At 40.6% G+C, this 26,002-nt stretch overlaps 2 protein-coding genes across 2 annotated transcripts; both read right to left on the bottom strand.

The window, feature by feature from the left end:
* Window positions 1–86: 86 nt before the first annotated feature.
* On the bottom strand, window positions 87–7,791 carry vsig10l2 (V-set and immunoglobulin domain containing 10 like 2). The gene is made up of 12 exons (XM_029519808.1): window positions 7,722–7,791; window positions 6,459–6,812; window positions 5,666–5,965; window positions 4,949–5,224; window positions 3,873–4,160; window positions 3,529–3,786; window positions 3,148–3,438; window positions 2,563–2,916; window positions 1,159–1,281; window positions 1,050–1,074; window positions 858–958; window positions 87–223 (listed from the first exon to the last, which is right to left on the bottom strand). The coding sequence occupies exons 1-12, from the start codon at window positions 7,789–7,791 to the stop codon at window positions 87–89; spliced, it is 2,577 nt and encodes an 858-aa protein (XP_029375668.1).
* A 2,174-nt stretch (window positions 7,792–9,965) lies between these two features.
* On the bottom strand, window positions 9,966–24,712 carry nectin1a (nectin cell adhesion molecule 1a). Its single transcript, XM_029519841.1, has 10 exons — window positions 24,461–24,712; window positions 15,976–16,088; window positions 15,304–15,562; window positions 14,422–14,539; window positions 14,015–14,196; window positions 13,787–13,904; window positions 13,011–13,162; window positions 12,669–12,801; window positions 12,513–12,576; window positions 9,966–10,912 (listed from the first exon to the last, which is right to left on the bottom strand). The coding sequence occupies exons 1-10, from the start codon at window positions 24,510–24,512 to the stop codon at window positions 10,598–10,600; spliced, it is 1,506 nt and encodes a 501-aa protein (XP_029375701.1). The 5' UTR covers window positions 24,513–24,712; the 3' UTR covers window positions 9,966–10,597.
* Between the last annotated feature and the right edge of the window lie 1,290 nt (window positions 24,713–26,002).

Genomic DNA, 26,002 nt, shown 5'->3' with positions numbered 1-26,002 from the left:
TTATTATGGTGGAATGTCAGTGACTATGCAAACTAACGCAGTGTGAATTCCAGGTTAAAGTACAACCAAAAGTGACTGACTGGTGACTATGAGCCCGTTGCCTTGACAGTGATGGTGACGTTGACGGGCTCATTGTCGACCCCAGCAGCGGGGGCTTGGCTGGTGGTGGTCGTGGGGGTGGCACTCAGGGGTGAAGCCGCCCGGGGTAAAGCCATGGCTGGACCTGAAAGACACCAGACTTCAGGTATGGTATAGTATAATGACTTGGATAAATCTTTTAGCTCTTCTGAAGATCCAAACCGGAAAAAATGGACAAATCAGCAGTTTCCACAAGATTGAAAGTGCCCTGTTGAACAATCTGGATCAAAGACTAAAGTTAGAACTCGTTCGGACTGTGGCCATCTACAGTTGGTATTTCATATCCTCTTCCTTATGAGTTCAGCTAAAACTATATCAATGTCCAGTGAGGATGATTCTGCAAGAATTAATTTAGATAAAGTTTTTTTTTTTTTTTTTAAACAGACAAAGCAGTAGTGTCTGGATCATGGACTGCTCATAGAAGAGACATGTATTCTATCTAATGACCATCGGAGGGCGACTTCACTAGATGTAAAAAGAAGTCTGATTGACCTGCAGCCTGTGTGAGATGGCTCTACTTCTTACTTACTTCTTATTTATTACCTCCATAAAGGTTTTCCTAGTGAGCTTATGGACTCACTAGTTTCAAGTTTCTGCATCAGCCAGCTGGAGGTGCATGTCAGTATTTGATGGGAAACCCAATTTAAATGCAGAAACGTTGAAATGAGTGGAAACCCTGACATTTATATGCATGTGTGTTTGGTGTTGGTTTATCTTGCCTAGGCTGGATAATCCACTGATTTCCTCTATTCTTCCCTCCGGCCCTCCTACCGCTTCGTCCTCTGGAAAGTTAATGTTTTCCCTCGACTGGCTATGCCGTCTGGACACACCAAAACGAGAAATACTATTAATGGCATGTTGATACACACAAAGTTATCAATGTATCCATATGCAGGTATGCAGATACTCACGAGCCAAACAGCAAGTCATGTAGTCCTATGGGGTGAAAACAGAGATGGATGTCACATAATGGGACAAATAGAAGTCACTAGGATATTGGTGGTTGTGTGCAGGACTCACGAGGATTGTTGTTACGGTTGCGGATGAGGTACACAAGCAGCAGCACTGTGATGATGGCTGCAAAGAGCATCCCGCCTATAGCTGCTCCAACAACAGCAGGGTACATGTTGGAGCGTGGCTCCGCTGCAACACATCACAGTTACACATCGCAAACATAGTACACCTCTGACATAACAAATGTCTTTCTTCACCTTGTTTCCTCACTCTCAAGTGGTTGTCAACCCGTGTTTGTCTTGTTCTGGTGGCACAACATGCACCAATTTCACAAATTCAATCACAATGTGAGCCAGAACACAATAAATGTAAAAAAATAAAAATAAAAAAAAAAGTTTTTCTAACAAATGTGGTTAACAAAAAATTGACTTTAAACAGGAGGAATACCATATTTTTACTCACACAAACAGAAGTTGTTTGCAAGTAAATCCACCCTTGTTCAGGTTTATTGTATATCTGGTTTTGATACTATGAAGGAGTTTTTCTCTTGCCCACCTGATGAGTAAGTGGCTCAGGCAGCTGCTCCAGATAGAGCTGATCTTACCAGTACCAGGGCTGACAGCAGCAGACCTTAGGTCAGTAAGGGGTAGCACCTGGGCAGATATAATCATGTTTCCTTGTTTATGGTTTATGAGCCATATGTGTGTAGTCACACTTCCCTCTCCTACCGATATAAAACTATCCTCAGGGGTTGATGCTTCAGAGGTAACTTCTTTCATCTCGTCTTTTCATCCTTTCTTTTATTATGCTGAGGAGGTTCATTGAAGCTTGAGCTTCATCGGTATAAAAGAGGAGTCGTCAGGCGGACAAGAGAAAACTCCCTCACAGGCACTGCCTCCTGGTCTGGTGAGATCACGGGCTTATGGTGGTTAATGTCAGCTTTTTCACTGATTTGTTTAACTAATGGTTCAACAAAATTTACATTGTGTCTCTTCACAGTAGACACTGTTTACAGATATGTTGACAACACAAGGGTTGAAAAACCACTTGGCTGTTCTACCGTGACATCTGACTTACAATGGGGGGACTACCAGACCGTACTGCACGCTAAAGAGCCGGTCTGGTCTGATCAGATCTTACTAGACATGGTTTGATTAACAGACTTTACAAGAAGAAGCACACAGGGCCAGTTAAAGAAAAAGTTAGGAAGGAGGTAAGGGCGAAGTGACTGAGAGCTGTGAAATTGTGTAATTTTTGTATGTGTTTCTAGTTGCTTGGGTGTGAGTCTTTCACCTAAGTGGATAACACAAACAGAAAGGCAAAAATGTTAGTTGGTCATCAAAGTCACTAATAGCAAGATAAGAGCATTTAAGCAAATAATTAATGATAATCTAACACATTAGACACCTTGTGAAGACGTCACATTCAGAATGAGTTCATTCAGTTTTACACTCTGTTTACATACTATACCTGGAGTCTTTGCCGCAGAAGGGTGTCCAGTGGTGCGGTGATTGATGGGTGTGATGCGGAACTGGTAAGTTATGGTTGGTATCAGTCTCCCTACTGTGTGAATCCTGACTTCTGGGTCCTGGATTATGTTACGGTACCAGACTGGTGGAGCAATCCTTTCCTCTGTGTCCTCTTTTGAATCATTGCCTCTGCCTCTCCTTCCCGGTTTCTCTGACACCAATCTGTGTTCCAGGATGAAACCTGTCCACCCTCCTTGTTCCTCGTTCTGTACCTGCCACTCCAGCTCCACCTCGTTACGCTGTCGACTGTTGTACATCACTTTGATCAGGGTCACATTGGGGGGCATGGGGTGCCCTGAGAAAAAACACAGCCGAGTGGAAATGTGCACTTCTGTCCAATTTCTGTGCTAATTCGCTTTTTAGCATGTTAAACACGGTGAAATTGATAACCTTTTAGTCATTTTTAGTATGCAGATGTTCACTGAAGCCTGATACTGCTACTCTTTATGGCTTTATGAAAGTGCTCTTGAGAAACTCAGGTAGAAATGGATTATTCTTAAAAAATAAAATAAATACAAAGTCTTACTCTTGACCACTAAAGTGACATTGATTTCAGTTCCTCCTACTGCGTTGGAGGTGGTGCACCTGTACTCGCCGCTGTCTTGAGCCTCATCCGTGTTTCTCACAGTCAGATTGGCCCATGCAGATGTTCGCAGCAGCCTGTATTTGGAGGTGTCTCGAATGTCCACACCTTGATTGTTGACCCAGGTAATTTCACTGACAGGAAGATAGTTGGCTCTCAGGTTGCAAGTGAGCTGGACGTCACTGCCCTCATATACAGACACAACTCTGCGCTGTGTCAGCAACACAGGAGCCTCTACAGGTGACAAGCAATTATGATAATGAATGAACGAACCATATCTGCCTTTTTTTTTTTTTTTTTAACTGTTTGACAGTGTGGACTCACCCAGTGTGAGCCTACAAGTGCTGGTTTGGGCCAGAAGAGGGTGTTTAGCATGGCAGGTGTAGGGCTTCCCGCCACGGGCAGTGCCGTATTGAAGGATCAAGAGGTTGGAGCTTTCTTGACCACCTTTGCCCTTGCCCCCTGGACCCTCCCACCACACCATGGCTTTTGGGGCCCCTCCATCCCAGGAGCAGGACAACATCAGATACTGCCGGTTGGTAGTCACATAGGCAAAACAAACTGGCTGTGCAGGGGGAACATCTGATGGAGAAGAGGTTGGAGGAATGTGTGAGAGGTCTGCAAAACTTACATAGTCAATCATGTCTATTCCTAAATGTGATTCTCACATGCACGTGTGCTGCACTCGATTGGTTTTTTGAGTGCAAGGTGGGAGCCCATGCATGTGAACAAGCTGTTGTTAGAAGTCAGGCTTCCAGATGGCAGGAAGATGGCAGTGTTGCGTTGAGGAGGAGATTGCTGCTCTGTGTCGCCCTCCTCTTGTCTCACTTGTTTCAGGTCTCCAGTCCATTGGAGGGAGGCGGAGGGGAATCCACCAGGCCAAGAGCAGAGCAGCCTCAGGGAAGTGTGATTCAGTGCTGGTTGCACAGAACATGAGGGGGAGCCATCAGGTGGGTCTGTGGGAATAACATGCAGCTTAACGTGGAAGTGACATGCAAAGTTGGGGTAACTTGAGGTCATCAGAGCCCAGGAAGCTTCCTGTGGGGCTTTTATTTAAGATTATGATAAAGATATCATTGTAGCTAAATTACAAAAACAAAATATAATTTTCATTAGATATCTTTTATTTGCAAGCTTTTCTCATACTGGGCTGGAAACAAGGCCTTTTTTTTTTTTTTTTTTTTAAATCCAGAATATGCATATAAAAAGGCACATCACCTATGATGTGATGTTTTAAATGAGATACTTGATCAGAGTGACTGGCAGAAGAGCAGAAACACAAAACAAACAAGAGCGAGAAATGGCAAGTGCCAGCTTCCTAGCCAACCAGCACTTGCCATGGCTGTAACATCACAGCGGGGTACCTGCCACAGAGTCCCATCACCTTCCCAGACGGCCCCAACAGGACAATAGGGCTGCAGCACTTCCACACGCTGCCATGTGTTGTTGGTGTGTGGGTGTATGAGTGAATTTGTAAACTTATGAGTGTGTTTTGAAGTGTTAGTGAGAATGTCGAGCATGAAACATGAGAAGCGATGCATTTCCAACAGAGGGAGAATGTTTAACAGGAAGGAGAAAGAGGAGATGCTCTGGAATCAAAATCAATCAAAACCGATTTAATTTATTCACATCTCATTGCTATTTGCAGTACCAAGACAGAGGAACACAGCTGAAGAAAAAGAGGCAAGCAGAGAAGTAAGACTGATGACAGCAGTGGAGATCAGAAGTCAAAGGTCACACTCACAGTAGACAGTCAGGCTGATGGTTTTTTTGGAGCGCGTGTTGAGGTAGGTATTCTGTGCCAAGCACGCGTAGTCACCAGTGTGCATGCGCAGGATCTTGGTGATGGTGAACTGTGGTCCGGTGTAGACTTGGGAGTTGTTGTAGAACCAGACGTACTGACTGGCCGGGTTGGACTGAGCCTGACAGAGTAAAGAAACAGTCTCCCTCTCCAGGGCTGAGTATCCCCGCTCTGTCATGCTGTACGGTGTGACGTCTATCTGGGGAATGTCCGGACCAACTGAGGACAAGGACACATATGAGGACACTTAAGTTACAACACAGACATGTTCCTAACACTGGCAACCAACCGCATGTCATTCTGTTAAGAACTAAGTACAACAATCCATCATTTGGAGTTTGTGAATTAAATTTCAATGTTCCCTATGCTTTTGGTCTCCACCTACTCTTAAGGGAAATATTGACTCTTTAGCTGCTTAATGTCCAACTGCGATCACCAGTACTTTTCCAATTATTCATTCAGGTGATGTGTGTGAATTTTAAAAATATGTTTGTCTTCTCACTGTGCCTCAAAGTCTAACCACTGTTGTTATGGTATAAATACATCGGATTCAAGCAGGATTTTCAAATTCAAGACAAAGGAGAAAAAATTAATGTTCATAAAATAAAAGGAAGAATAAAACAGATTGTGTTAATTTTGTTGGAAGAACCCAAGCCTTACCCCCAAACATCCAGAAATACTCACAGATGGTGTCCAGCCATAGGCGGCTGGAGCTCTCACTGTTGACAGCGTTGCTGGCCACACAGCGGTACCAGCCGGTGTGGTTGCGGTTCACGTTGGTCACGTTGATCATGCTGGTGTTGCCCTGTGCAAAGACTGAGACGTTGCCCCCGCGGGTTTCATGCTGCCACACATATTGGATCGGTCCAGTCCCATTCTCCAGATGGCAGCGCATCCACATTGTAGATCCTTCCACTGGAGATACGTCACTCATCAGCAGATAAGGCTTACTGACTGGAACTGTATTTAAGACAAAGTCACACAACATGGAGGTGTGTGTAGAGGGTTCAGGGATTTGGCTCATATGCAGCCTAGACTACTAAATGCTCCTGCTCCTTTGTGGACATTCTCTCACATAATATGCAGCTTTGTGTTTCTGGACATTGTTGACACTGTAGCTCTGGATTGACCAATGCCATCAATGGTTGTGCATTTCAAATGTTTCTCGATCCAGCACTGTCATACTCATTGTTTTATGTAAGCCAAATGATAGTGCAGTTCAGGTTCCACAAAGATATATTTGTTTTGTCCACCTACGTTTATTATTAAGCTGTAAAATATCCTGTTTTGTTGGCAACTTGAAGAATTCTCATCAGGAATGTCAGTCACCATATTGTTGTCAGATTTTTGAATCTGGAAGTTGGCCAAAAATATCCAATATCTTATCTTAAGGTGTAAGTGAACTACACAAGCAACCCCCCCTTCCTCCCCCACCCGAAAAGTGAAGTCTTACCCCGGACAGTGAGGTTCACATAGTAGAAGTAGACTATGGGCTCCTGTTCAATATCATAGAAGGCCTGGCAGGTAAATAGGCCCTGTGCAGCCAGGGGCAGTTTCTCTATGTTCACAGATGCACTGTTTGAGATGACTGTCAGCTCTCCCAACGTCTCAGCCAGCTTCTGGATCCTCGGTCCTTTCCCTAAATCATACACCACAGCCTTGATGGCGTCGGTGCCTGGCTTGGTGAAGCTCCAGATGTACATGTCAGGCAATGCTGTGCCACACTCCAGGATCACTGCTTTGTCCACCACCCCGTACACACTGGTGCCCTGGTACACCACCTCCCCACTGTGATTGATCTGCACCGCTGCAGGAGGGAGAGGATACAAACAGACATGCATCGAAGTGTGTGTGTGTGTGTGTGTGTGAAGGAAAAGGAGATGAGGGGTGTCATTTGCTCTGCTCGTCTAAAATTACAAGATTCATTTCACTTTAATTTTCAGATGGATAATTTATACAGGGTTTCAAAACACATGGCTGGATTAGTACAAACATTTTTCCAGATACATTCACTTCATCAACCCTCATTTACCTCCTCAGCTATTCTTCTTTACTGTAACTCTCTCACATACCCAAAGGTAAATCTTTGGTGGCATTTTTTTCAATAAGTCATGAACAATATTAAACAAATATGTAGCAATCCATAAATATCCGGAGGAAAAAATGCAATGTAAGCTCACATTTATCAATTTATCTTTGAACTGTTTCTGTTTCTGATGCAATGTATATTGTCTCATGTGAAACCTTTTGATTTTATCTCTTAATTCTGATTTCAGAATAACAGACGGGCAGATAAAAAGGCCTTGTTCATATATCCCCCCATTTTAGCTCAGTGCAGAGATACTGAAAGTTCAGAAGCTGTGTTGCTCCTCAGAAGATAACTAATACTTGAAATTTTTGTAGCTGTAAAATGTCCTAATCAGAAAAATATTGTGTGGACAATCCATGAACTTTATAATTTTTGGTTTATTTGGATATATGCACACAAAAAAAAGAATATCAATAAATTGCTATTAATCTTCAAATATTGCTATCCAGGTATTAGTGAAGCTATAATTCAAAATTTTAATTTCTACAAAGAGAATTCATAAATCATTTTGCTCACTCCGACTGGTAATCCTCTTAAGTTGTCTTGATCGTCAGTCATTGAAATCATCAATTCAAAGCATTTTCTTGCAGAAAGTTTACATGAATCCCAAGACATCGGAGGACTTACCATGAGCTATAAAGGGGACCGGGCTGATGGGTAGAAACAGAAAGGCCAGCCCTAGCAGTTGGGCCACCATGATATCATGATGATCCTGAGTCCAACAACCTCTTTACTCCAAAAGATGATAACCCATAGAAAAATGGAAAGGCAAAAATTTACTGGACCACAAAAACAGTTTTCTCTCCGATACCTGAAGTCATGTCTTTCCCTGCTCCAGAGACGTTATTTTAGAGAATCCAGTTGCAGAGACCGCCTTCATTAGACTGACAGCAGGAAAGAACGGGGCTCACTAAACTGATTTGGACTCAATTATTCATTAGTTTTTTCTTTCTCTCTTTCCCTCTTTCCTTCTCCTGCAGGATTAGAATAACACGATGATACTGAACTCATCTATTTTACAAGATGGATGTATGAGTGGACAGGTGAGCTTTACACACATGCTCATTAACTATTAGGGGAATATTCCTTAACGAGAAGAATCCCCCACAAAAGACCAACGTTATTTCTCTTCAAAATAAGCATCTTGTAGAATCTGCTGAGATTTTGGTGTTTTTGGATTGTTTCACCACAATCGTACACACAAAAAGAAATCTTACATGTCACACAAAACCATATACTTTTATCCATCCAGCTTCATCCGCTTATCCGGGGTCGGGTCATGGGGATACCATAAACTTTTCAAACTGAATTGGGAGGTGATGAGCTCAGCAGAGACATTCTTCTATTTGGCTATAGTAGGATTAGACTAAATTTCCCTTGTTTTCAACTCATATTGGGTGAGTTGCAAAATTAAAGGCTCTAGATTTTAATTTCAGAGGTCATGTGGGGACCAGACAGCGGAGTAAACTCTACTGATGGGATTAGGATTAAAATAGATTTAGAAATCTGGAATCTCACAGCAATGCTCTGTGTTTGCTCACAACATGCTGCAACCTCGACACTCAGTCCACTATTTAAAGGTGGAAAGCCGCACAGTGTCCGGTTAATGAGATGCTGATTCTGCACTTACACTGTGGTTGCACAGTGTTTTAAAATATCTTCATGCAAGAGATGAGTTTGTTTGTGTGGTTATGGTGAGGAATAAGGGAGGAGGAGTGGACTCGAGAGTATGTCATGTGAGAAGTTTATCATTAATGAATGCAGGACCGAGATCAGTTTTCTTAACTTGGTAGAGATAAGAGCCGAGGGCCACAGTCAGTCCATATTCACATAAAAATAGCACAAAGAAAATTCTACTGACATCGTCAAATATGAAGATGTGGTCAAAAATATGTCTTTCTAGTGGTCTGTCACACTGGAATTATTCTGATGCTTTGTGTAGAAACAATATTTATGATAATACAATATACTCTATTTTCCATATATATTTTAAGTGTCTTTTTGTTTTGCCAGTGACCTTTATGGCACTTGCACATTGTAAATCATGCATGACTCCCTGGAAAGCAGGTCAATGTGAATAGAGCACTGTGCTTCAGTCACTCAGTCTCAAGTAAAATGACACCAGGTGTCAGGATTTTAGCTGGCCTCATTATCAAACATGCATCTCTCTGCTGTTTGTTCAAGATTCCTGTGGCAAGTACAACAACAAACAAGAATTACAGGTTCAGTAGAGACCTCCTCAAGGCCTGCTGTGGTGTGGACACATGAGACTGCTAAGAAAATAATATGAAAGAGGGAAAGCTGAGCTGCTGCTGAAGCTGGTTGAAAAACATGGAGTGTTAATTGCTGATGCATCATTTGGAATGAACGTCTTATTCCTGGGGCAGCATGGTGACACAGTTCAAAGACATACATGTTTAGGCTAACTGATTACTCTAAAATTCTTGGGGCCTGAATACAAATGTGAATGGTTTTATGTCTCTATATGAGGGCCCTGTGATAGACTGATGACCTGTACACGGGGTCCCCAGTGTCACTTCTCTTTGGATAACTATGAGCTGCATAAATGAGAACCTTCACAGACACATCAGCTGGGATTCACTCCAGCAACCCTGACAGTCAGGGATGGATGGAGCTTAATCCTGGCCCTGGAAGTTTGACTCTATTCGGATAAAGAAAGAGAAGAGGAACTTGCAGTTTTCAGGCTCATATAAACCACTGATAAAAGTTACATGATCATTTTTATTAAGATGCTAAAAATGTAAGGTTCATCCAACAACCAGTGTCAATGAATACTAAAATCCACAGATACCACAAAAAAAAAAACCCAAACCTTTCATAAATCGACAAAATGTGTTCAGAGAATAAAAATGCTTTTTTCTTTGCAAAGAAAAACATAAATAATACAAAATACAAGCACATGAAAGAATTACATCAGGAAAGACAATAAAACCCAAATGTGAGGCCCGCTGCTCCTCAAGAAAGGGATGTTGGTGTGTACAACACAGGGTAAAGAGATAGAGTAGGAAAGTATAATATTTTTGGTTCTTTTTCTTTTTATATAAACAAAATGATACCATATAAGATAAATTAAAGGACCAACCACATCACAACATAATCTCATCCATTTTGTTTGTAGTATACAATACATCCATGCAATATTTATCTATGTCAATTAAAGTCAAATCCTTCTCCTTATCTGAACTTTCCTCTAATCTAAAACTTGAACTTAGTGGCAAACATTAGAAATGTGGTTCAACGAGCTTCCCTTTTGAAAGAGTAGATACCAGAAAAAAAGATAAGATCAGCGACAGGAAATGTTTCAAAATTGGACTTACTCCCATGTCCAACACCAAAAGATTCATTGTTCTTTGGCCTCTGGAACAGACACATCCTGATAGTCCAGAGTTCAATGTATCTTTCCAACCTTCCCATGGGAAAGGTTTGGGCTTGACTCAGGTTGAGCTCACTGGAGAGGTTTGAGTTTGTGCCCAGATGTTCGTTCACACGTACTGCTCTTTGGGAAAAGTGTACGCTGCCACTCCTGGGGGAGGAGAAGACAGGCCGGGTACTGAGGGGTATTTGAATATGGCCATGGTGTGTGAAGGGGGAGAGAAGGTGTTTTTTGATATGGTGGTGCTGCTGCTGCTGGTTGCTGGGGTTGGTTGCGAGGACTGGTATGGATGGTGTGGCAGAAAAGACAGAGGAGGGTTGATGGGAGGGGAGTAGGGCTCCGGGTAGTCCTCCTTGTTACAGGCCAGTCTGTAGCTCACATAATCCGCTGTGTTTGGAAGCTCTTCATAAAACCGCCCTGAATGCTGTGGACAGATAAGAAATTTAGAAAAAACACAAACACTCTGGGTTGTGTTATTCAAAAGCTGTGCTACACCCAACTAAATTATGAGTTCTGTAAACTATAATAAAGCAGCAAGCTATTTTCTATGTAACGATAAGATGGAGACATGGCATCTCGCACAGAGAATGAAGCGTGTGTGTGTGTGTGTGCGCATGCATGTGTAAGTCCCTCATGTTGGCTCACTTTGTGTTTATAAACAAAAGGCAATGCTGACATCCAAGCTGTCACAGTGCAGCAGTGACTATCCAGAATTTCATCCACAGAGACCTCAGACAAAGACAGATGAGCCTGGAGTGCAGGCAGACTGGACCTCAGGGATGCTGGCTGGAAAGTTTAAACCCACTCTTCACTGTGTGTACTGGCTCCCTTGGGTGTAGCAGAAACTCTGTGTTGCCCTGGAACACTTCACGGCACATGGACTCATGGTTTTGGCTTCGTTGTAGTTTGTTGGCGTTTGTGTAACTTGACTCCGTTATGCTTGCTGTTGAGTACAAAGCAGCCACTTTCGCTGGGCTTTGTAATGCTTTGCTGTCTGAAAAGCCTGCAGCGTGGCTGATGAAGCTTTTGTTTTGATTTCACATGATGGTGGTCAAATTCTCTGATTATAGAGATTCCACAGAAACAGTGATTTTGGACAAACATTTTGCAGGCTGCTAAAAGTCATGTCATGTGATGACAAACCATTCCAAGCATACATCTCTGTAAATAACTTAGTACAAACCTTAGGTTTCATATAATGAACACTGTAAAAGTAGCCATCTAAAGCAAATGGTGTAATAAATGTGCATTTTATCCTGGTAAAGTTGTGTTAATGTGCAAATATAATCCTGTCTATATCTTTGGGTGATATTAATGGCCCTACAAAACCATGTTGCATCCACATATGTGTTTTCATTTATTTAGACTGATTAGGGTAGATCAGCCATCAGCCAGAATCGTGCAAGAGCCCAACAAGTCAACCCTGCAGGCAGAACTCATGTAAAGGCCAAAGATACCATGAAAAGTTTTCCACTAAGTGTGTCTTTTTGGAACTATTCACAAAGAAGGAATAAAGAGAATATCTAAGAGAAAAACCCCAAAGAGAAGAAATCCATAGTGTGTGATGATTTATCCAGTAGACATTACGCAATGTGATTAATAATTCTACATTCAGCAGCAATTTACTGGATAATCCAGTGATGATCATAAAATCATGCTTTTTATTATTCATTTTTTACAATGTGCACTCACTGAACTGAGCTCCGCTGTGCTGAGAATGGTATATCGTCAGTGTCCAAGTAGCACTTACGCATTGCGGCAAAAGATATAACTTAAATTTTAAAAAATTGTTTTCTGTAGAAGCAATTTTAGCATTTATTTTACACCAGCAAACAATTCCTGTACTATTCTCTGTCAGCCCATTTTAACATTACAATATTTATTCTATTTTAAAGTGTATGACTATTCAATCATTATGGTTCATTTTCAGAAATCAAAAGGAAATATTGACCCATTAAGCAATCCCTACCATACTTCTTCATGTAAGAATGTCAGAAAGTAATCCAAAAACTAACACAGTTTACCTGGATATCATCCGCTGGTCTTTTCCGTATAGGCTGGGATAGTTTTCTGGACGGGGAATTATTTCTGCTCAAGGAGTAAACAAGAACAAAAGATAACGATGAAATTGCTGGACGCAAGCAACAAAGTGCAGGAGGGATAATGGACCATTTACTTACGCAGAGTTGTCTTTTCTGCTTCTTATTTTAAGCACCAGAACTGTGATAGTAATGCCCATGAGCACTCCAGCAGCCAGTAATAAGGCAATTACACTGATGACATCACCTGTTGCAATCTGTGGTAATGGTTTTTCTGCAGCGAAAACACCCAAACACAGACACAAATGGAAAGAAGCACATGCACTGTTTACAGTAAGTACACATTCATAAAAATGTGAATTGAAAAGTGCAGTGCAAAGTGGTTGTCGGATTAATAGCAATAATATTAGCAGGAATTTTTGTTCATTATTCAATTTCCTCATAACGTTAACTCATATGATCCCAGATCTCAGTTAAACGTACCGATGATGCTGACCTCCGCAGATCCTGATCGGGTCCCTATGCTGTTGGTGGCATCACACACATAGGTACCTTGCAGGTCATATGTGACTGGTCCTTTAAATCTAAGGATGTTGTCCCGGATTTCAGCATTGCTAGGCATGGATCCATTAACCCTGCAGAATGCACACAGAGACAAGCAGGCGATTTACGGACAGAATTTTATTACAAAACAATAAGCCCTTCATTTGAACATATAATTCAATAAAAGCAAACAACAAAAAGATACTTCTAAAAAAGAAAGACAAAAGCTGTGTTGTTTAATGAGGGGAAAACAGGTCCGCCCGCATGACTAAGGAAGAAAAACTAGTTTTTGTGTTATACGTTATAGGTGATCCATTTTCTGTCAATCACTTTGTCAGTTTAAGACTGTGTGAGGTTTAGTTATGGTGGGGATTTGATTCACAATTTGTGAAAGTAGAAAATGGATATTCAGCTGTTTCACTAACTGATGGGATGAACAATTTTATTCATGAAGGATAAATTGTATCAATTAAGCATAATGATTTTATGTAAACAGTATTTTTGAGGAAAGTGATTATTCTAATGCTTTGACTGCAGGAGAGCAAATCTATGATGATGTTTCAGTAACATCAACATTCACTACACTATTCAGCATAAGGAGACAGCAGAGCCCCTCAGGCGGCACTCTGATCAAGTAAAGATCAGACATTGTGTCTCTGTGTGTGTGTTCTCAAAAAAAGGCTTAGTGAATTTGGGTGAAACACAGTTGTACTCACAGCCTCCACTGGTACAGAGAGACGGCTGGGTTGGCATCAGCTTGGCAGCTCAGCTGGACGTTTTCTCGGTTCAGATACCAGTTCCCATCAAATCCGTCCACCGAAACATCTGGCTCATCTGGTACACACAGACACACACCGGTAACAAAAATGTAAGGCTGTAAAATTCAGCCCTTTATCTTAAGCTTGCCATTTGTGTGATCATTGTTACAAATGAAAGAGACTTACACTGAATATCGAGGGTCACGCTGTCTGTGAAAACCTCCTCGTTGTAGCTTGTGACACAGGTGAGCGTCTCCTTATGTGTCTCTCTGCTGGGCACCAAAATGTAGTCACTCTGAATGGTAAATGTCCCATCAGAGTTTCTGTACTCTCGAGTGGTCACCTCTCCCGGCACTTTCGTCTCCCACCTGCTCACAGAAGGCACAGAAGGTTAAAGGTTAAAGTTTTTGGTTGTTTTTTTTTTTTTTGGACATCAAAGCATCAGAAAGGGGAAGTCATGGTTCAGGTTATCTTTTCTGGTTTAATGGGATGAGAACAACAATGTTACAATGTAAAGTGAACTAAGAGAAAGTGAGTTCGTGAGTTCATAAACACTCCTCATATTTCACAAAATCACACATAAACACACACACCTGATGGTGCCAGGTGGTTTTCCATTGGCTGAGACACAGGTTGCCACCGGTGTTTTCAGATTGGATGAGCGAGCTACTAGTGTTGGCGTGGACAGACTCATCTGAGTTGTTGGGCGGACTGTGGGAATTGAAATAAACAAAAGCATTGACTTGATTTGGCATGAGAATGTTTTTAAAGCAGAATAATATGTATAGTCATAGTTTTATATAGCATGGCAGCCCACAGAAGGTGCTGACAGGCCAAAGGTGTAGCTTTGAGTCTATACTGCTGAAATAACAAAATCAAAATTTTACTTTTACAAGTAAAGAAATCATAAAATTGCACCTACTTATTGTTAGATATTTCTATATATGGCATACATCTATACATTTTATCTATCTCTGTACAGGATGTTCAGTGTGATCACGTTCCATTCTGAACTTTAAAACTGTAATTTGTCACAAATAACAAAAACGAAAAACTGAGTAGGTAACACACTGCTAAATGCAGCCAAAGTGAAGCTGGAGCCAGGAGATGGCAGGCTTTGGTCGACACACAGGTAGCATAATGCTACCTGACCCACTGAGCCCACAGATTACATCTCCTTCATAACAACTGTATTCTATCACAGCTGCCTTTTTCTGTCATCATTTGTGTCTTCTGCTTTTTTCTATGTTTTTTTTTTTTTAGAAGAAGAAGTTATTTTGTCAATTTTCTTTGGACAGATAAGAGGAAGACAGTGAATGCACCGAGGTGTGGAGGTAATGACACACAACACTGAGCCCTGCTGAAATATGGACTGTGCATACAGATATACACAAATCAAACATTTTAGAGCCGCCTTCACATGTCAGCACTGAGCTGTATGCATCTAACCTCAGATCCTCATGCCTCTCTCTTACCATAGACGGTGAGGTTTACGGTGTTCTCCCGGTTTCCTGCGGGGAACGTGGTGTATTCACAGATGTAAGTGGACTCATCAGAGAGGCGGAGTGAGGAGAAGGTGATGGTGGTGTCTTCGAGGGTAGGAGTTCGTCGCCTCACTGCTGCATTCTTGAAGGTGACACGGTCCCTGTAGGGTGGGGCAACAGACACGCCGAGGGAGGGGTTGGCGATGGCCACGTTCTGCTTGGTGCCGTTCACCAGCTTCTGCCATGTTACCTTACAAAAGAAGGTCAGACACGAAGGTTCATGGAGTAGTTAATGATGGGGAAGAGTGGAGCACTGCCAAAGTCCATGTCTGTCAGTTATCTGTGTTGTGTTTCCTGTAACAAGCTTATGTAATGTGAATATGACCAGTGTTCATAATATTCAGAACGAGCAAGCAGCTGATGAGGCTTTTGAAACATTTAGAGAAAACATGAAAACAAGTGTGAGGAAAAGTGAATGTCTGGATGTTTCCTTCCATTCCCTTTTACTGCTGCAGAGTCTGTGTGTCCAATCTTTTGCGTTATATTTAGTATGTATAAAAATTCCATTAACAACCCAGATTACTGAAAAACTTTACAGAAAAGTTTTGTGATTGTGTTTTATGCTTGCGTGTAATCTGTATGTTCAGGCAGACAGCTGGATACCTGGGAGATTTTGACCGGTGGTGAACTGTTGATGAACCGACAACGGAGATCCACCTTTGACCCAAGATACCCTGATTTCCCATCATCCATTTCCACTGTCTGGCCATTAATACCTGGAGGAGAAACACAAGCATTGAGGACATGAAAACACTCTCACCTAGACAGGTTACGCACCAAAACACACACATGCTGGCAGGCTCTAAGCGGTTCACAGTCAGCACAGCATGCTGATCTTCTCAAGTGAGCTGAGCTGTCAAAGGTGATACACTTTAGCAGCGTGAGAGGTGAGCTCAGGTCAAAGGTTTTGGATTAGAATGGGATATAAATAAGCACGATTTGTTTGGTTACTGTTCCCACTGCCTTACTGATCCCCTTTAACAAATCCACATCAGAGCCACGCCCACTTCCCGAGCACTTGAGTCACGTGTATTAACTTGTGTTTGTCAGGTAAGCTTTGAGTAAGATCGTATTTAATGTGGAAGGTTCCCGAAAACAAAATGGTTATAGTCATACACAGGATGGAGGACCAATGGCTGCTCCTATTCTCGCACGTGTTAATATTTTACAATATGAAAACACATAAACGCAAGCACACACACATATGCAAACTAATGAACCTTTGATTCTCTATATCCTTCATTGGACTACAGTCATCATAATCAAACATATTTGATAAAAATGTGCAGGCTTACCTTTAACATTTTCATTACAAATATTTAATGTTTTGTAGTTAACCCAGTTAATGCAATATCTGCCTTTTACTATGTTTTGTGTAATGTATTGTAAGTTTCATCAGTGAGGAAAAATGTCACCTTTTAATAATATTCATATTTTATACACCAACCTTTCAAATTTTAATTGTCAATGCTCTGTGGAAAAATAAGAGCTTTACAGCATAAAATCAATACCACATTAACCTTATAAATAAGATCTTTTATTCTTCCATGGTCAACTTTACTCGACTTCATCTTAAAGCAATGAAATGAAAAGAGTTTTAGGCATAGCCATAAGCGGGAAAGGTAGTTATGAGACATCATGATGAGTCTCAAAGCAGATAATAAAAGTCAGAATTTCAAATGCAGAATAATATATCTAATAATAAAGCAAAACAGTCAGCGACTTGATTTCTAAAATGTTTCTAGGTGAAATCATGATGGAAACAGCTATATCTGATATTACTCTGAAATACGTTTAATGGCTAGTCACAGAAATTAGATTTAATATGGTATCATCCATCTCTTTTCTTCAGTTAGTCTTAACTCTCTCTTTTAATGCCGCAAGCCAGACAGCTGGAAATTCTTTTATGTATTACATTACTGATGTATTAGCATGACAGTAAGTCATAACCAGGGGTGATTTCCATGTTTGAAATATGAGGTGCCATATTCACCAAGTGGTCCAAACTTTCCATATTATTTTAATGGAGGAGTATTGATTGTTCCATTAGTATCCTCGTCTGGTCTCCATCAGAGACAGTCCATCAAAAATCACCCGAGGCTGACAGGGCAGACATCACATCTGTTCACCCCTCTGAAAAGTTTGTTAACCATGAAATAATGTGTTGACCCATAAGTAGTACTTTGGCATCCTAATATTGCTGTAAGAACGGTGTAGGAGCGTCCTGCAAAAATGTGCAAACATGATATTTCCTGTAGGAAATATCACACAAAGTACACAGTAGGTTCTTGTTTTGTAATTTATAAAAGGTACACACAATTAGGGCAGGGTATGTACTGAATAGTTAAGCAGACATGTAGACCCTCAACCAATTTAATCGTCTGCAGACTGCACTCCCAACATAACACACAATCGCACAAATGTGAAACACCGCAGACAATTCATTCAATTCTCTGTCGCACAGTCTATGTCGGCCATGACCACAACGGTCTCTAAAACCTGCTGGTATTTATTAAATAATACCTAATAATAATAAAATAATAAACATAGACTTTTCTGTTCACTGACTCAAAAAAAATGTTTCTCTGCATAGCAAAATCAGACCTAATCAAATCAGAAAGACGAATTAGATCAAGTCTAAGCATTTCATAAGGGGGAAAAAGATCATCATGTGTTTTATCATTTAATTTAGTGACCTGTTAAAACCCTAACATCATTATTATCCATGAAAGCAGTCTGTTCAGTTTAAAGTTATTCTGCTGATAAACCAGGACAAAGTGTGCTGTGTGCTGTGCAGCAGATGTCAATTCTTGGTCCTTTTGATTTGTTTTTGCTTGTTTTATGTCTTTTATCGTCATGATGCTGATGACAGACAGCTACAGCATATCTCTCATTTAAACCAGCCATCCTATTAAGATAAAGACTAATTAAATAAACAATACTATCGTTCAGGTCAGGCCATGAAAATATGGGAATCTGAAGAAAATATTCAATTGCATTAACATCTTCCTACAGTAATTTTATCAAGATGAATTTGAACCAAAACAGACAAACGTGTTTGTGGGCAATGGCACAACAGATCAACATTAGTCTACATTTTTCAAGATTTGATTAGCATATGTTTGGCATTTGAAAATTCCTCAACAATAAGCCAGATGCAGATCAACCACAATGGTTGGTGTCTACGCAAGAAAAACCTCAGGAATAAAGAATTAAAATGTCTTCAACCTCCTCCTCAAATGTCTCTAAACAATAATCAAGCAGATTAATTCATTTAGTTCGAAAGAGTTGAAATGACTGGTAACCATCAGTTCTGTTTTTATTGTTTTGCCCAAAGCTGTCTTACAAGTCTAGTTTCTGCGTACAGTAGATATACAAAAGATAGCATTATTAGTTCTCTGACGCTTCTCTGTCTCTCCCTGCTATTAAAACTGCACCGAATTGGCTTTGCTCCCAAGTAAGACCTGCACAAGATGGGGAGTTAATTTCACTAGTTTTATAGCTCTGCACTGCTGACATGAATCATAAAAATACCACCAATAGTACAGCCTGAGCTACATGTGTGTTGTGACATTAATAAATTTGATTATTGCGTATTAAAGTAGGAGTTATCTATGCCTTACATGCCCATTGTTATGACCCATTGTGTGCGTTTGTGTGGGTCACTGGGAGGGAGGAAGGCCAGCAGTGGGAGTAGATTACTGCTTTTAGGATATTAAATCGCAGCTGCATCACAGAGTTTATGGCCAGTTTGCTGCAGTGCATATGGGCAGCTTACATTTACAAAATGTTTTTTTTCTGAATTACAATTATTGGTATGTGCTGCATTCAGTGCATGCAAATTTGTTTGCATGTTTTCCGTCTCCATTACCATTATGAAGACGATGTTCAGTGGTTTAACTGTTAATGTGATACACGTTACACTGCCAGAATATTTCCTGTTTAGTTGATGTTTCTGTGAGAACGTGAGGCTCAGATTCGTTAAGTACAGCACTTTATTAACGTAACCTGGACTATCCTGTCAAAACATCCAAAATATCTAATGTTAAAAAAAAAAGTAAAAAAAAAAAAAAAAAAAAAAAACATTATTTAACACATTATGTCTGTATAGATTTATCCTAATTATCTGGGCAGTAAAATGTCAAATTACATGTAAAATACTGAATTTAATTTGATTGTGAAAAGGTTTAGTGCACATTACAGACTATTACTGTATTCCGAATTATATTACACCTGTTCAAGAAAACAATAGAGGACCGATACAACTCATGTCTATATGATAAATATGAAGATACAGCAACAGCCGTTAGTTTAGTTGGGACAGGGGACGGGGGAGAACTCCGACTCTGCCTAGCATTAAATAAATATGACCACCAGCCCAGTTTTTATAAGGGCATTATGTGTTGGACCATTTCTTGAACTAATGACTGTCCACTGTTTCTAAGGAAGGGTTAGTTCCAGAAATAATCTGAACACATGTAACTCCCATAATCCTTTTCTCTATGCTTCAGTATTAATATTTCAGTTATGAAAACACATTTCACATTAAAGGAACAAGATATAAGATATTAAAGGAGCAGTTGTCTCAATTCGGATAAAGATTGGCAAATTATGCTGTGGGTGTTAGTATTTGACAACACCGGACTCTGACTCTTTTTGAGTAATTTTTTTTAATAAACACTACATTTATACTGTCAATTTTAGATGAGATTTTGATGTGCTGAAATAGAGCCGGACTACCTTTTTCCCTTTGTTCCCAGCCTTCACTCTGTGTTAGGCCAACGGGCTGTACAGGGTCATTTCACACCTACCGTCCACATGTGATAGTGCTATCAATCCTTTCATCTAGCTCTTGGCCAGATTTCCAAAGCATTGAGCAGTTTCTTTGTATTAATCTTCTGGGAGGAAGTCTGTGGAGCATGAATACCCCCTCTGCCAGCTTCCATCTACATGCACAAGATGTTTATTTGACAATAGTGGAAAAACCATGCTCCGTAAAGACCAGAAGGCCTCCATTATAACTCAGTTAGTGGTTTCAGTTCTGCCTTATATCAGGGAGATGATGTACCTTTCACTCAGTCTAAACAAAACGCTTCAAAGGCACACACATACACATCCCACTGAGAGCCCCCCTGCCGAGCTCTGTGGCTGAGCTCATTAGTGGCTTTAGGGGAGGGCAAAGCAGAAAGAAAGCCCACACACACTTACTTATATCTTGTTTACTCCATATCTCTACAACCCCTGTCTTCTTTGCTGGGCCATTTGCATTCTTCTTTTGTTTAGAGTAGAGGAAATGATCTCACCAGTCCTCACAATCATCCATAAAGAGCAGCACGAGGCGACCATGGGAACTTAACAAAACAATGGCAATATTGTTTCAAATTTGAATGTGCAGCATGTAAGAGCAGAAAGAGCATTGCAGCATGATGCTGGTTCTTTTTGTTTACATCCTGAATGGACATCCTCTTTCTTAACCAAACTCATTATGTGACACTCTATTTTTAAAAGGTGGCAGGTGCTGTGGGCTCCTACAAAAAACAAAAAAACGTCTTCAATATTTCTGTTTACTGTTGAAGGATTAAGGCTTTTTGGCATGCATCAATAAAATGTAAGATAAGATATAATCTTTGATATAATCAAGTTCTCACTGAGATTGACATTTCTTGCTAAGACATGTTACAATAGCAAGAAGTTGCAGCCACAGAATATATGGCAAATATCATAAACCCTAACCCTAACCCATACTCCAAAATCAGAAACAAATTTCTAAATCAGAAATAAAATTCCTAATGAAGTCATTTAAAATATTAAGGATACCTTGAAATTTCCACATTTAAAATTTCACTTTAAAAGATTTAAAAATTCAAAGTAAATCTTGGATTTTAGACATATTTTGCCCTGTCTCTTAATAAAACTTTGTGATGCTTTCTATCACAGCTATAATATTCATCATGCTAAATGCCATGGTTAAGTAATATTTGCCAGCGTTCAATACTAATGCTAATATTACTCGTCTTAAAATACCAAATTCAAGTAAATACACCGAGTGTATATCCACACCAAAAAAAAAAAACAAAACTCTGTGTTAGGATGTAAACCAGACTACTGGAAGATAGTGCCAGATGAAAAGCCAGTGAACAGCTAAAGATATTACAGTCTATTGGAGGCCATGTGAATGTGTGCAATCAATTCAATGACAGTGAATCTGAAAGCTGTCAAGACTTTCATAAATACTCTGGATATTTTTAATCTAATGTTGATAGATTAAACTGTGCACTTTTAATCTGAAAATGTTGTACGCACAAGATAAATGGCCTGTATTGTTCTGTCCTGGCTCCATTTGAGTATTTCAGGTATTTGTTGTGTGGGTTTTTTAGTTTTTTAGTTTTTTTAGCTGTTTTTTTTTTTTTTTTTAGTTTAAGAATAGGATGGTGACCATTGTCTGTAGTGTTGCAGACCATCAGATTAATGAGCAACATTTCAGGCCAGAACAAATCACTTCTGCTGCCCTTATGTGGCTACCAGGCATCCACAGATACTGAAAAACTGACCTCATAACACATGAGAAAATAAAAAACAGCGAGAAAGACGAGAGGACAGATTAACTGTTTAATCTTTAGGCCATGAAATCTGTGATTGATCTGGGATTACAGACTCTTTGTATCTTTGGCCTTGTGACTAACAATATTGAGAAACCTTAGGCAGAATGAAGACCGACTGAAACACACAAGCACACAAGTACACAATGCTCAAACTGAAAACGTGGCTGTGATATGACTTCTGTATATCACTACCTGTAACTTGCCTGTGATTTTACTGAGCAACTCTCAACAGATGGCATAGCCTGACAGCAAACAACAGGTTTACTAACAATGTAACTGACCTTTGAACATCCACTTCACCAAATTATACACATTCCTGTTTGTTTTTGCCTGATTGAAATGGAAAAAACTCTTCTGACTCCCTTGCCTCCCAGAAAATCAATTATAATCTCTCATTCTTTTTGTCAAGTATCTGTGGACACACACATGCTTCTACATGTGTGCGTGGTTGCATGAGTGTGTAATCTCTGTGGCACTGCAGGAACGAGGAGTGTGCGCTTGGCCAGAGTTCAGCAGGCAGCTCACAGGATTACGATGACGGTTGCTGCTGCATCTGTGTTTTGGGACATGAGAAGAGAATATAAACCCAAAAGGAGGAGGAGGTGAAGAGAAAAGTCTAAGATGTCAGAGGGGGAAGATCAATTGATTGAGAGGCAATGAATGGGGCAAAAACAAGGCTTCAAGCAATGGAGCGAGAAGTGCACAAGAGAAAAAGTCAAAAAAGGCAGAGGACAGAAGGATTGTGTTTGTGCTGGATTATTTCTGTGGGGTAGCGTTTGTGTGTTCGAACTCTGGACAGTGGATTATGCTAAAATTCATGAGGATGCCTGTCTGTCTGTTGGCCTGAACAAATGTTTATGGTGTCTCTCTGCTGAGGGTTGCAAACTTTTATGCAAAGAGGAAAAGAAATCAGTGCTCATCTGTGACACCAGTTGCTTCTACTTGGTGACACCCTTATGGTAGCTGACAGACCTGCAGAGGAACCCTGATTCTGCATCAGTCAGGAGGAGACAGACACACTGCAGCAGCAGTCGGCAGGGTTGGACTTGGCAGTGATCATGTTGATACACCCTTCCTGCTCCCTGTGCAGCTTTAATCTACTGCTCTGTCCTTCAACATGACAATCCTACACACATGGTGCAGCCTCGCACTCGCTAATAACACATACACACATGTATGCACAAAAGAAAATTACTGCTCAACTGGCACATGGGGGTTTATCACTGACTGACTGAAAAAACCAATCACACCAGATGTCACACAAGCTCAACACATGCGTATGCTGCCACAATCGCTTTTGTCATTACGTATTGGGTATACCAACATTGCCCCAACACTGCCCCCCCTCTATATTACACCACCCCAACTCTGATGTCAGCTTTATGTTTGGCCCCAGCTTAGCGTGATTACACAGCTGCACCTGTTACAAAGAGTTACTCTATTCATTCAAACACATGCACACACACACACACTGTAAGATGTGGGGATGCCATCTGCAGGAGTGGCCACATCTTACTGTGATTACAGCAGGGCACCTGCTGACACCAGCCAAGTTTAGTTGGATAAAGTGATCCCTGGACTGATTGAGAAACAGAAACAGTTTGCTGATAGTCTGATTTGATTTTTGCACGGATCAGAAGTGAAGTCGTTTAGTTTCAGAGCTGAAATGATTTTGATATGAAAAATGTTAACTGTGGCAGTGACAGGGACTGACCTGGCTCTAGGTTATTGAGTATCGGAAAAAACAGCAAGTAAAAAGAGCAGAAACAAAACAAATAATAATGATAATAACAAATCAATGAACCTACAGTATAAAGCAGACTGGCCCAATTTAAAAAAAAAAAAATCATCAAAACAATTATCAGACTTTCCTAATCTTTAATTAAATCATATACACTACTGCTCTCACTTCACTTAATATTAATATTAAATAAATGAGCTACAAGCCCTCTTATGTTGAAAAATAAATATTTGTACCAGACATGATGATTGTTGAAGATGACTTTTCTCAACTGCATCATCAAAACCATGTTTTCATTGTTATTTGTCTACTGTTAACAAATTAAAGCCAATACACACACATCATGTTTTGTATGTCATAAAGATCATGATGAGGGAGGCAATGATGAAGATGAGGAAAAAAGCAAAATTGACTCATTGGTCATTGAGTAAACACATGTGGTGGATAACATTTATAAAAAAAATTGATAAAAGACTATTTTTTTGGGAATATTCAATCATTTATTAAAATAAATGGGCTGATGGCAAAAGTAAAAATAAAGTATTTCATTTTGAGCAAGTGGTGGACAAAAAGTTGAGCTCTGATTTCTACTTTGAAGGTTCACTTTTACTGTTCCCTGAATGTAAAGGACAACGTAGATGATGCCACTGCTGATCTTGTTTTGTATATTTATATATCAGCCTGTCTCTTACCTGTATAACCTCACCTGAGCCCTGAGAAGGAAAGAGAGGGGACAGCAGCCTACCTGGGGCCACACAAGTTGTTATCAGGAATATCCAAAATCCAGCGCCCTCCATGTCCGTCCCAGCGTTGCCAGCGTCCCGTTGTGGTTAAACTCCCAGCGTGCACTTTGTTTTCAGCTTCAGGACCGTCACGGTTCCTTCAGCGACATGTTCCTCTGCGACAAGCCGGGCTCCCCCTCTCTGTGTCCGGCTCCACACACCGTCAGCCTGCGGGGCTTTCCGCCTGGTCCCGGGCTACGGCAGTCTCTGTCCGGCTGAGGCTTGGCGGGGTTAAAGCAGCTTAACGCGTGGGCAGATTATTTCCGAGATACCCCCCCCCCCCCCCCCCCCCCGAGTCCCGATCGACGACTGTCAGTGTGTGAGAGCTGAGCTGAGCGACACACACTCATACACACACACACACACACACACACACACACACAAACGGACTCAACGGACCCAATTAGGGGTCCAGACAGAGACAGAGGAGTAGATGGAGGAATTATGTCCCAAGGACCGGAGGCCCCATCTGCTGTCCTCAGGACACTAATGAGAGAGAGGTGAAGGGATTTGAAGCCCTGACCTGATCTGTAGGCTAACGGTTTCAATTATACATTAATAAATAAATTGACATGAAGAAGAAAATTTTGTACTCTAAGAAGATGAAGCCCAAGCATGTTTTTGCCAGGTATGTGTAAACATACTTGGAATTTGACTCCGGTGTTTCTATCATGACATCTTCATAAAAAAAAGGAGTACTTGGATTTATCCTCTTAAAATTGTTTTAAAGCCATTCACAGAAGTGAACTTGAAGTGTGTATAGATTAATGCAAAATGTCTATACAGAGATGATAATCTGCACAATTTATGTGCGAACCTCTCACATTACAGCTGCATTTATTTATTGTGCTACTTCATGCACTCTCCTGTATGTCCCTCCGATTGTAAAAAAGGGTTGGCCTCGTTTTGGGTGATTTGCAAATGTTGGAAGCTCAGGGGAGGAACGCAGTGCTGACGAGTGAGAAATTAGTGAAATTGGAAGAATGCAGAAGACACTGGCAGTGAGAAGAAAGGCTCTGAGACTGTGTCTGAAGATGAAATGAAAGAGAAAGATATGCTATAGGAGGCAGCATAGCATGTCTGCTGATTGAGATGGTGGTAGTATGGTAGCAGTAATTCAAAGGACCAAAAAGTTTATCTGTCACAAGCCATATGCATGGATAGACATGCCATTATATGATGGAGAGTAATTCGGGGCTAAAGAAAATGTTAAATCCAAGCATGGGATTTCAACAAGATTTTAATCGTTGTTTGCGCCATATAGTCGAAAACAACTCCAACTCAATGCTAACTTTTCATTTAAAATGTTGATTTCTCTTTTTAATTTCCCATTCACTATCATTAAAAAAGACAGCAGACGTCATGATTTAGCCGGCTTCCATGTTGTGAATCTAAACTTTCCCAGTAATTTCAATGGGCTAGATTTATTATGTATCATTTGGGCCTTTATTTCAGACAATAATTGGCAGAGAGGATGACAGAAAACAGGGCAAGAGAAAGAGCAA

This window comes from Echeneis naucrates, chromosome 14 (genome assembly GCF_900963305.1).
Source record: "Echeneis naucrates chromosome 14, fEcheNa1.1, whole genome shotgun sequence".
NCBI lineage: Eukaryota > Metazoa > Chordata > Actinopteri > Carangiformes > Echeneidae > Echeneis > Echeneis naucrates.
The sequence above is the reverse complement of the archived record's forward strand: the minus strand, read 5'-3'. Positions and strand labels throughout refer to the sequence as shown.

What these genes read in the sequence shown, in the direction of transcription:
- vsig10l2 (XM_029519808.1), bottom strand. Translation starts at nt 7,791, where the DNA reads ATGGTGGCCCAACTGCTAGGGCTGGCCTTTCTGTTTCTACCCATCAGC. An exon ending in GGTCCCCTTTATAGCTCATG is followed by an intron (nt 6,813 to 7,721) that starts GTAAGTCCTCCG and finishes TCCCTCCTGCAG; the next exon opens with CGGTGCAGATCAATCACAGT. An exon ending in CATGACTTGCTGTTTGGCTC is followed by an intron (nt 959 to 1,049) that starts GTGAGTATCTGC and finishes TGGTGTGTCCAG; the next exon opens with ACGGCATAGCCAGTCGAGGG.
- nectin1a (XM_029519841.1), bottom strand. Translation starts at nt 24,512, where the DNA reads ATGGAGGGCGCTGGATTTTGGATATTCCTGATAACAACTTGTGTGGCC. An exon ending in CGTGACCCTCGATATTCAGT is followed by an intron (nt 13,905 to 14,014) that starts GTAAGTCTCTTT and finishes TGTGTGTACCAG; the next exon opens with ATGAGCCAGATGTTTCGGTG. An exon ending in AGCAGAAAAGACAACTCTGC is followed by an intron (nt 12,577 to 12,668) that starts GTAAGTAAATGG and finishes CTCCTTGAGCAG; the next exon opens with AAATAATTCCCCGTCCAGAA.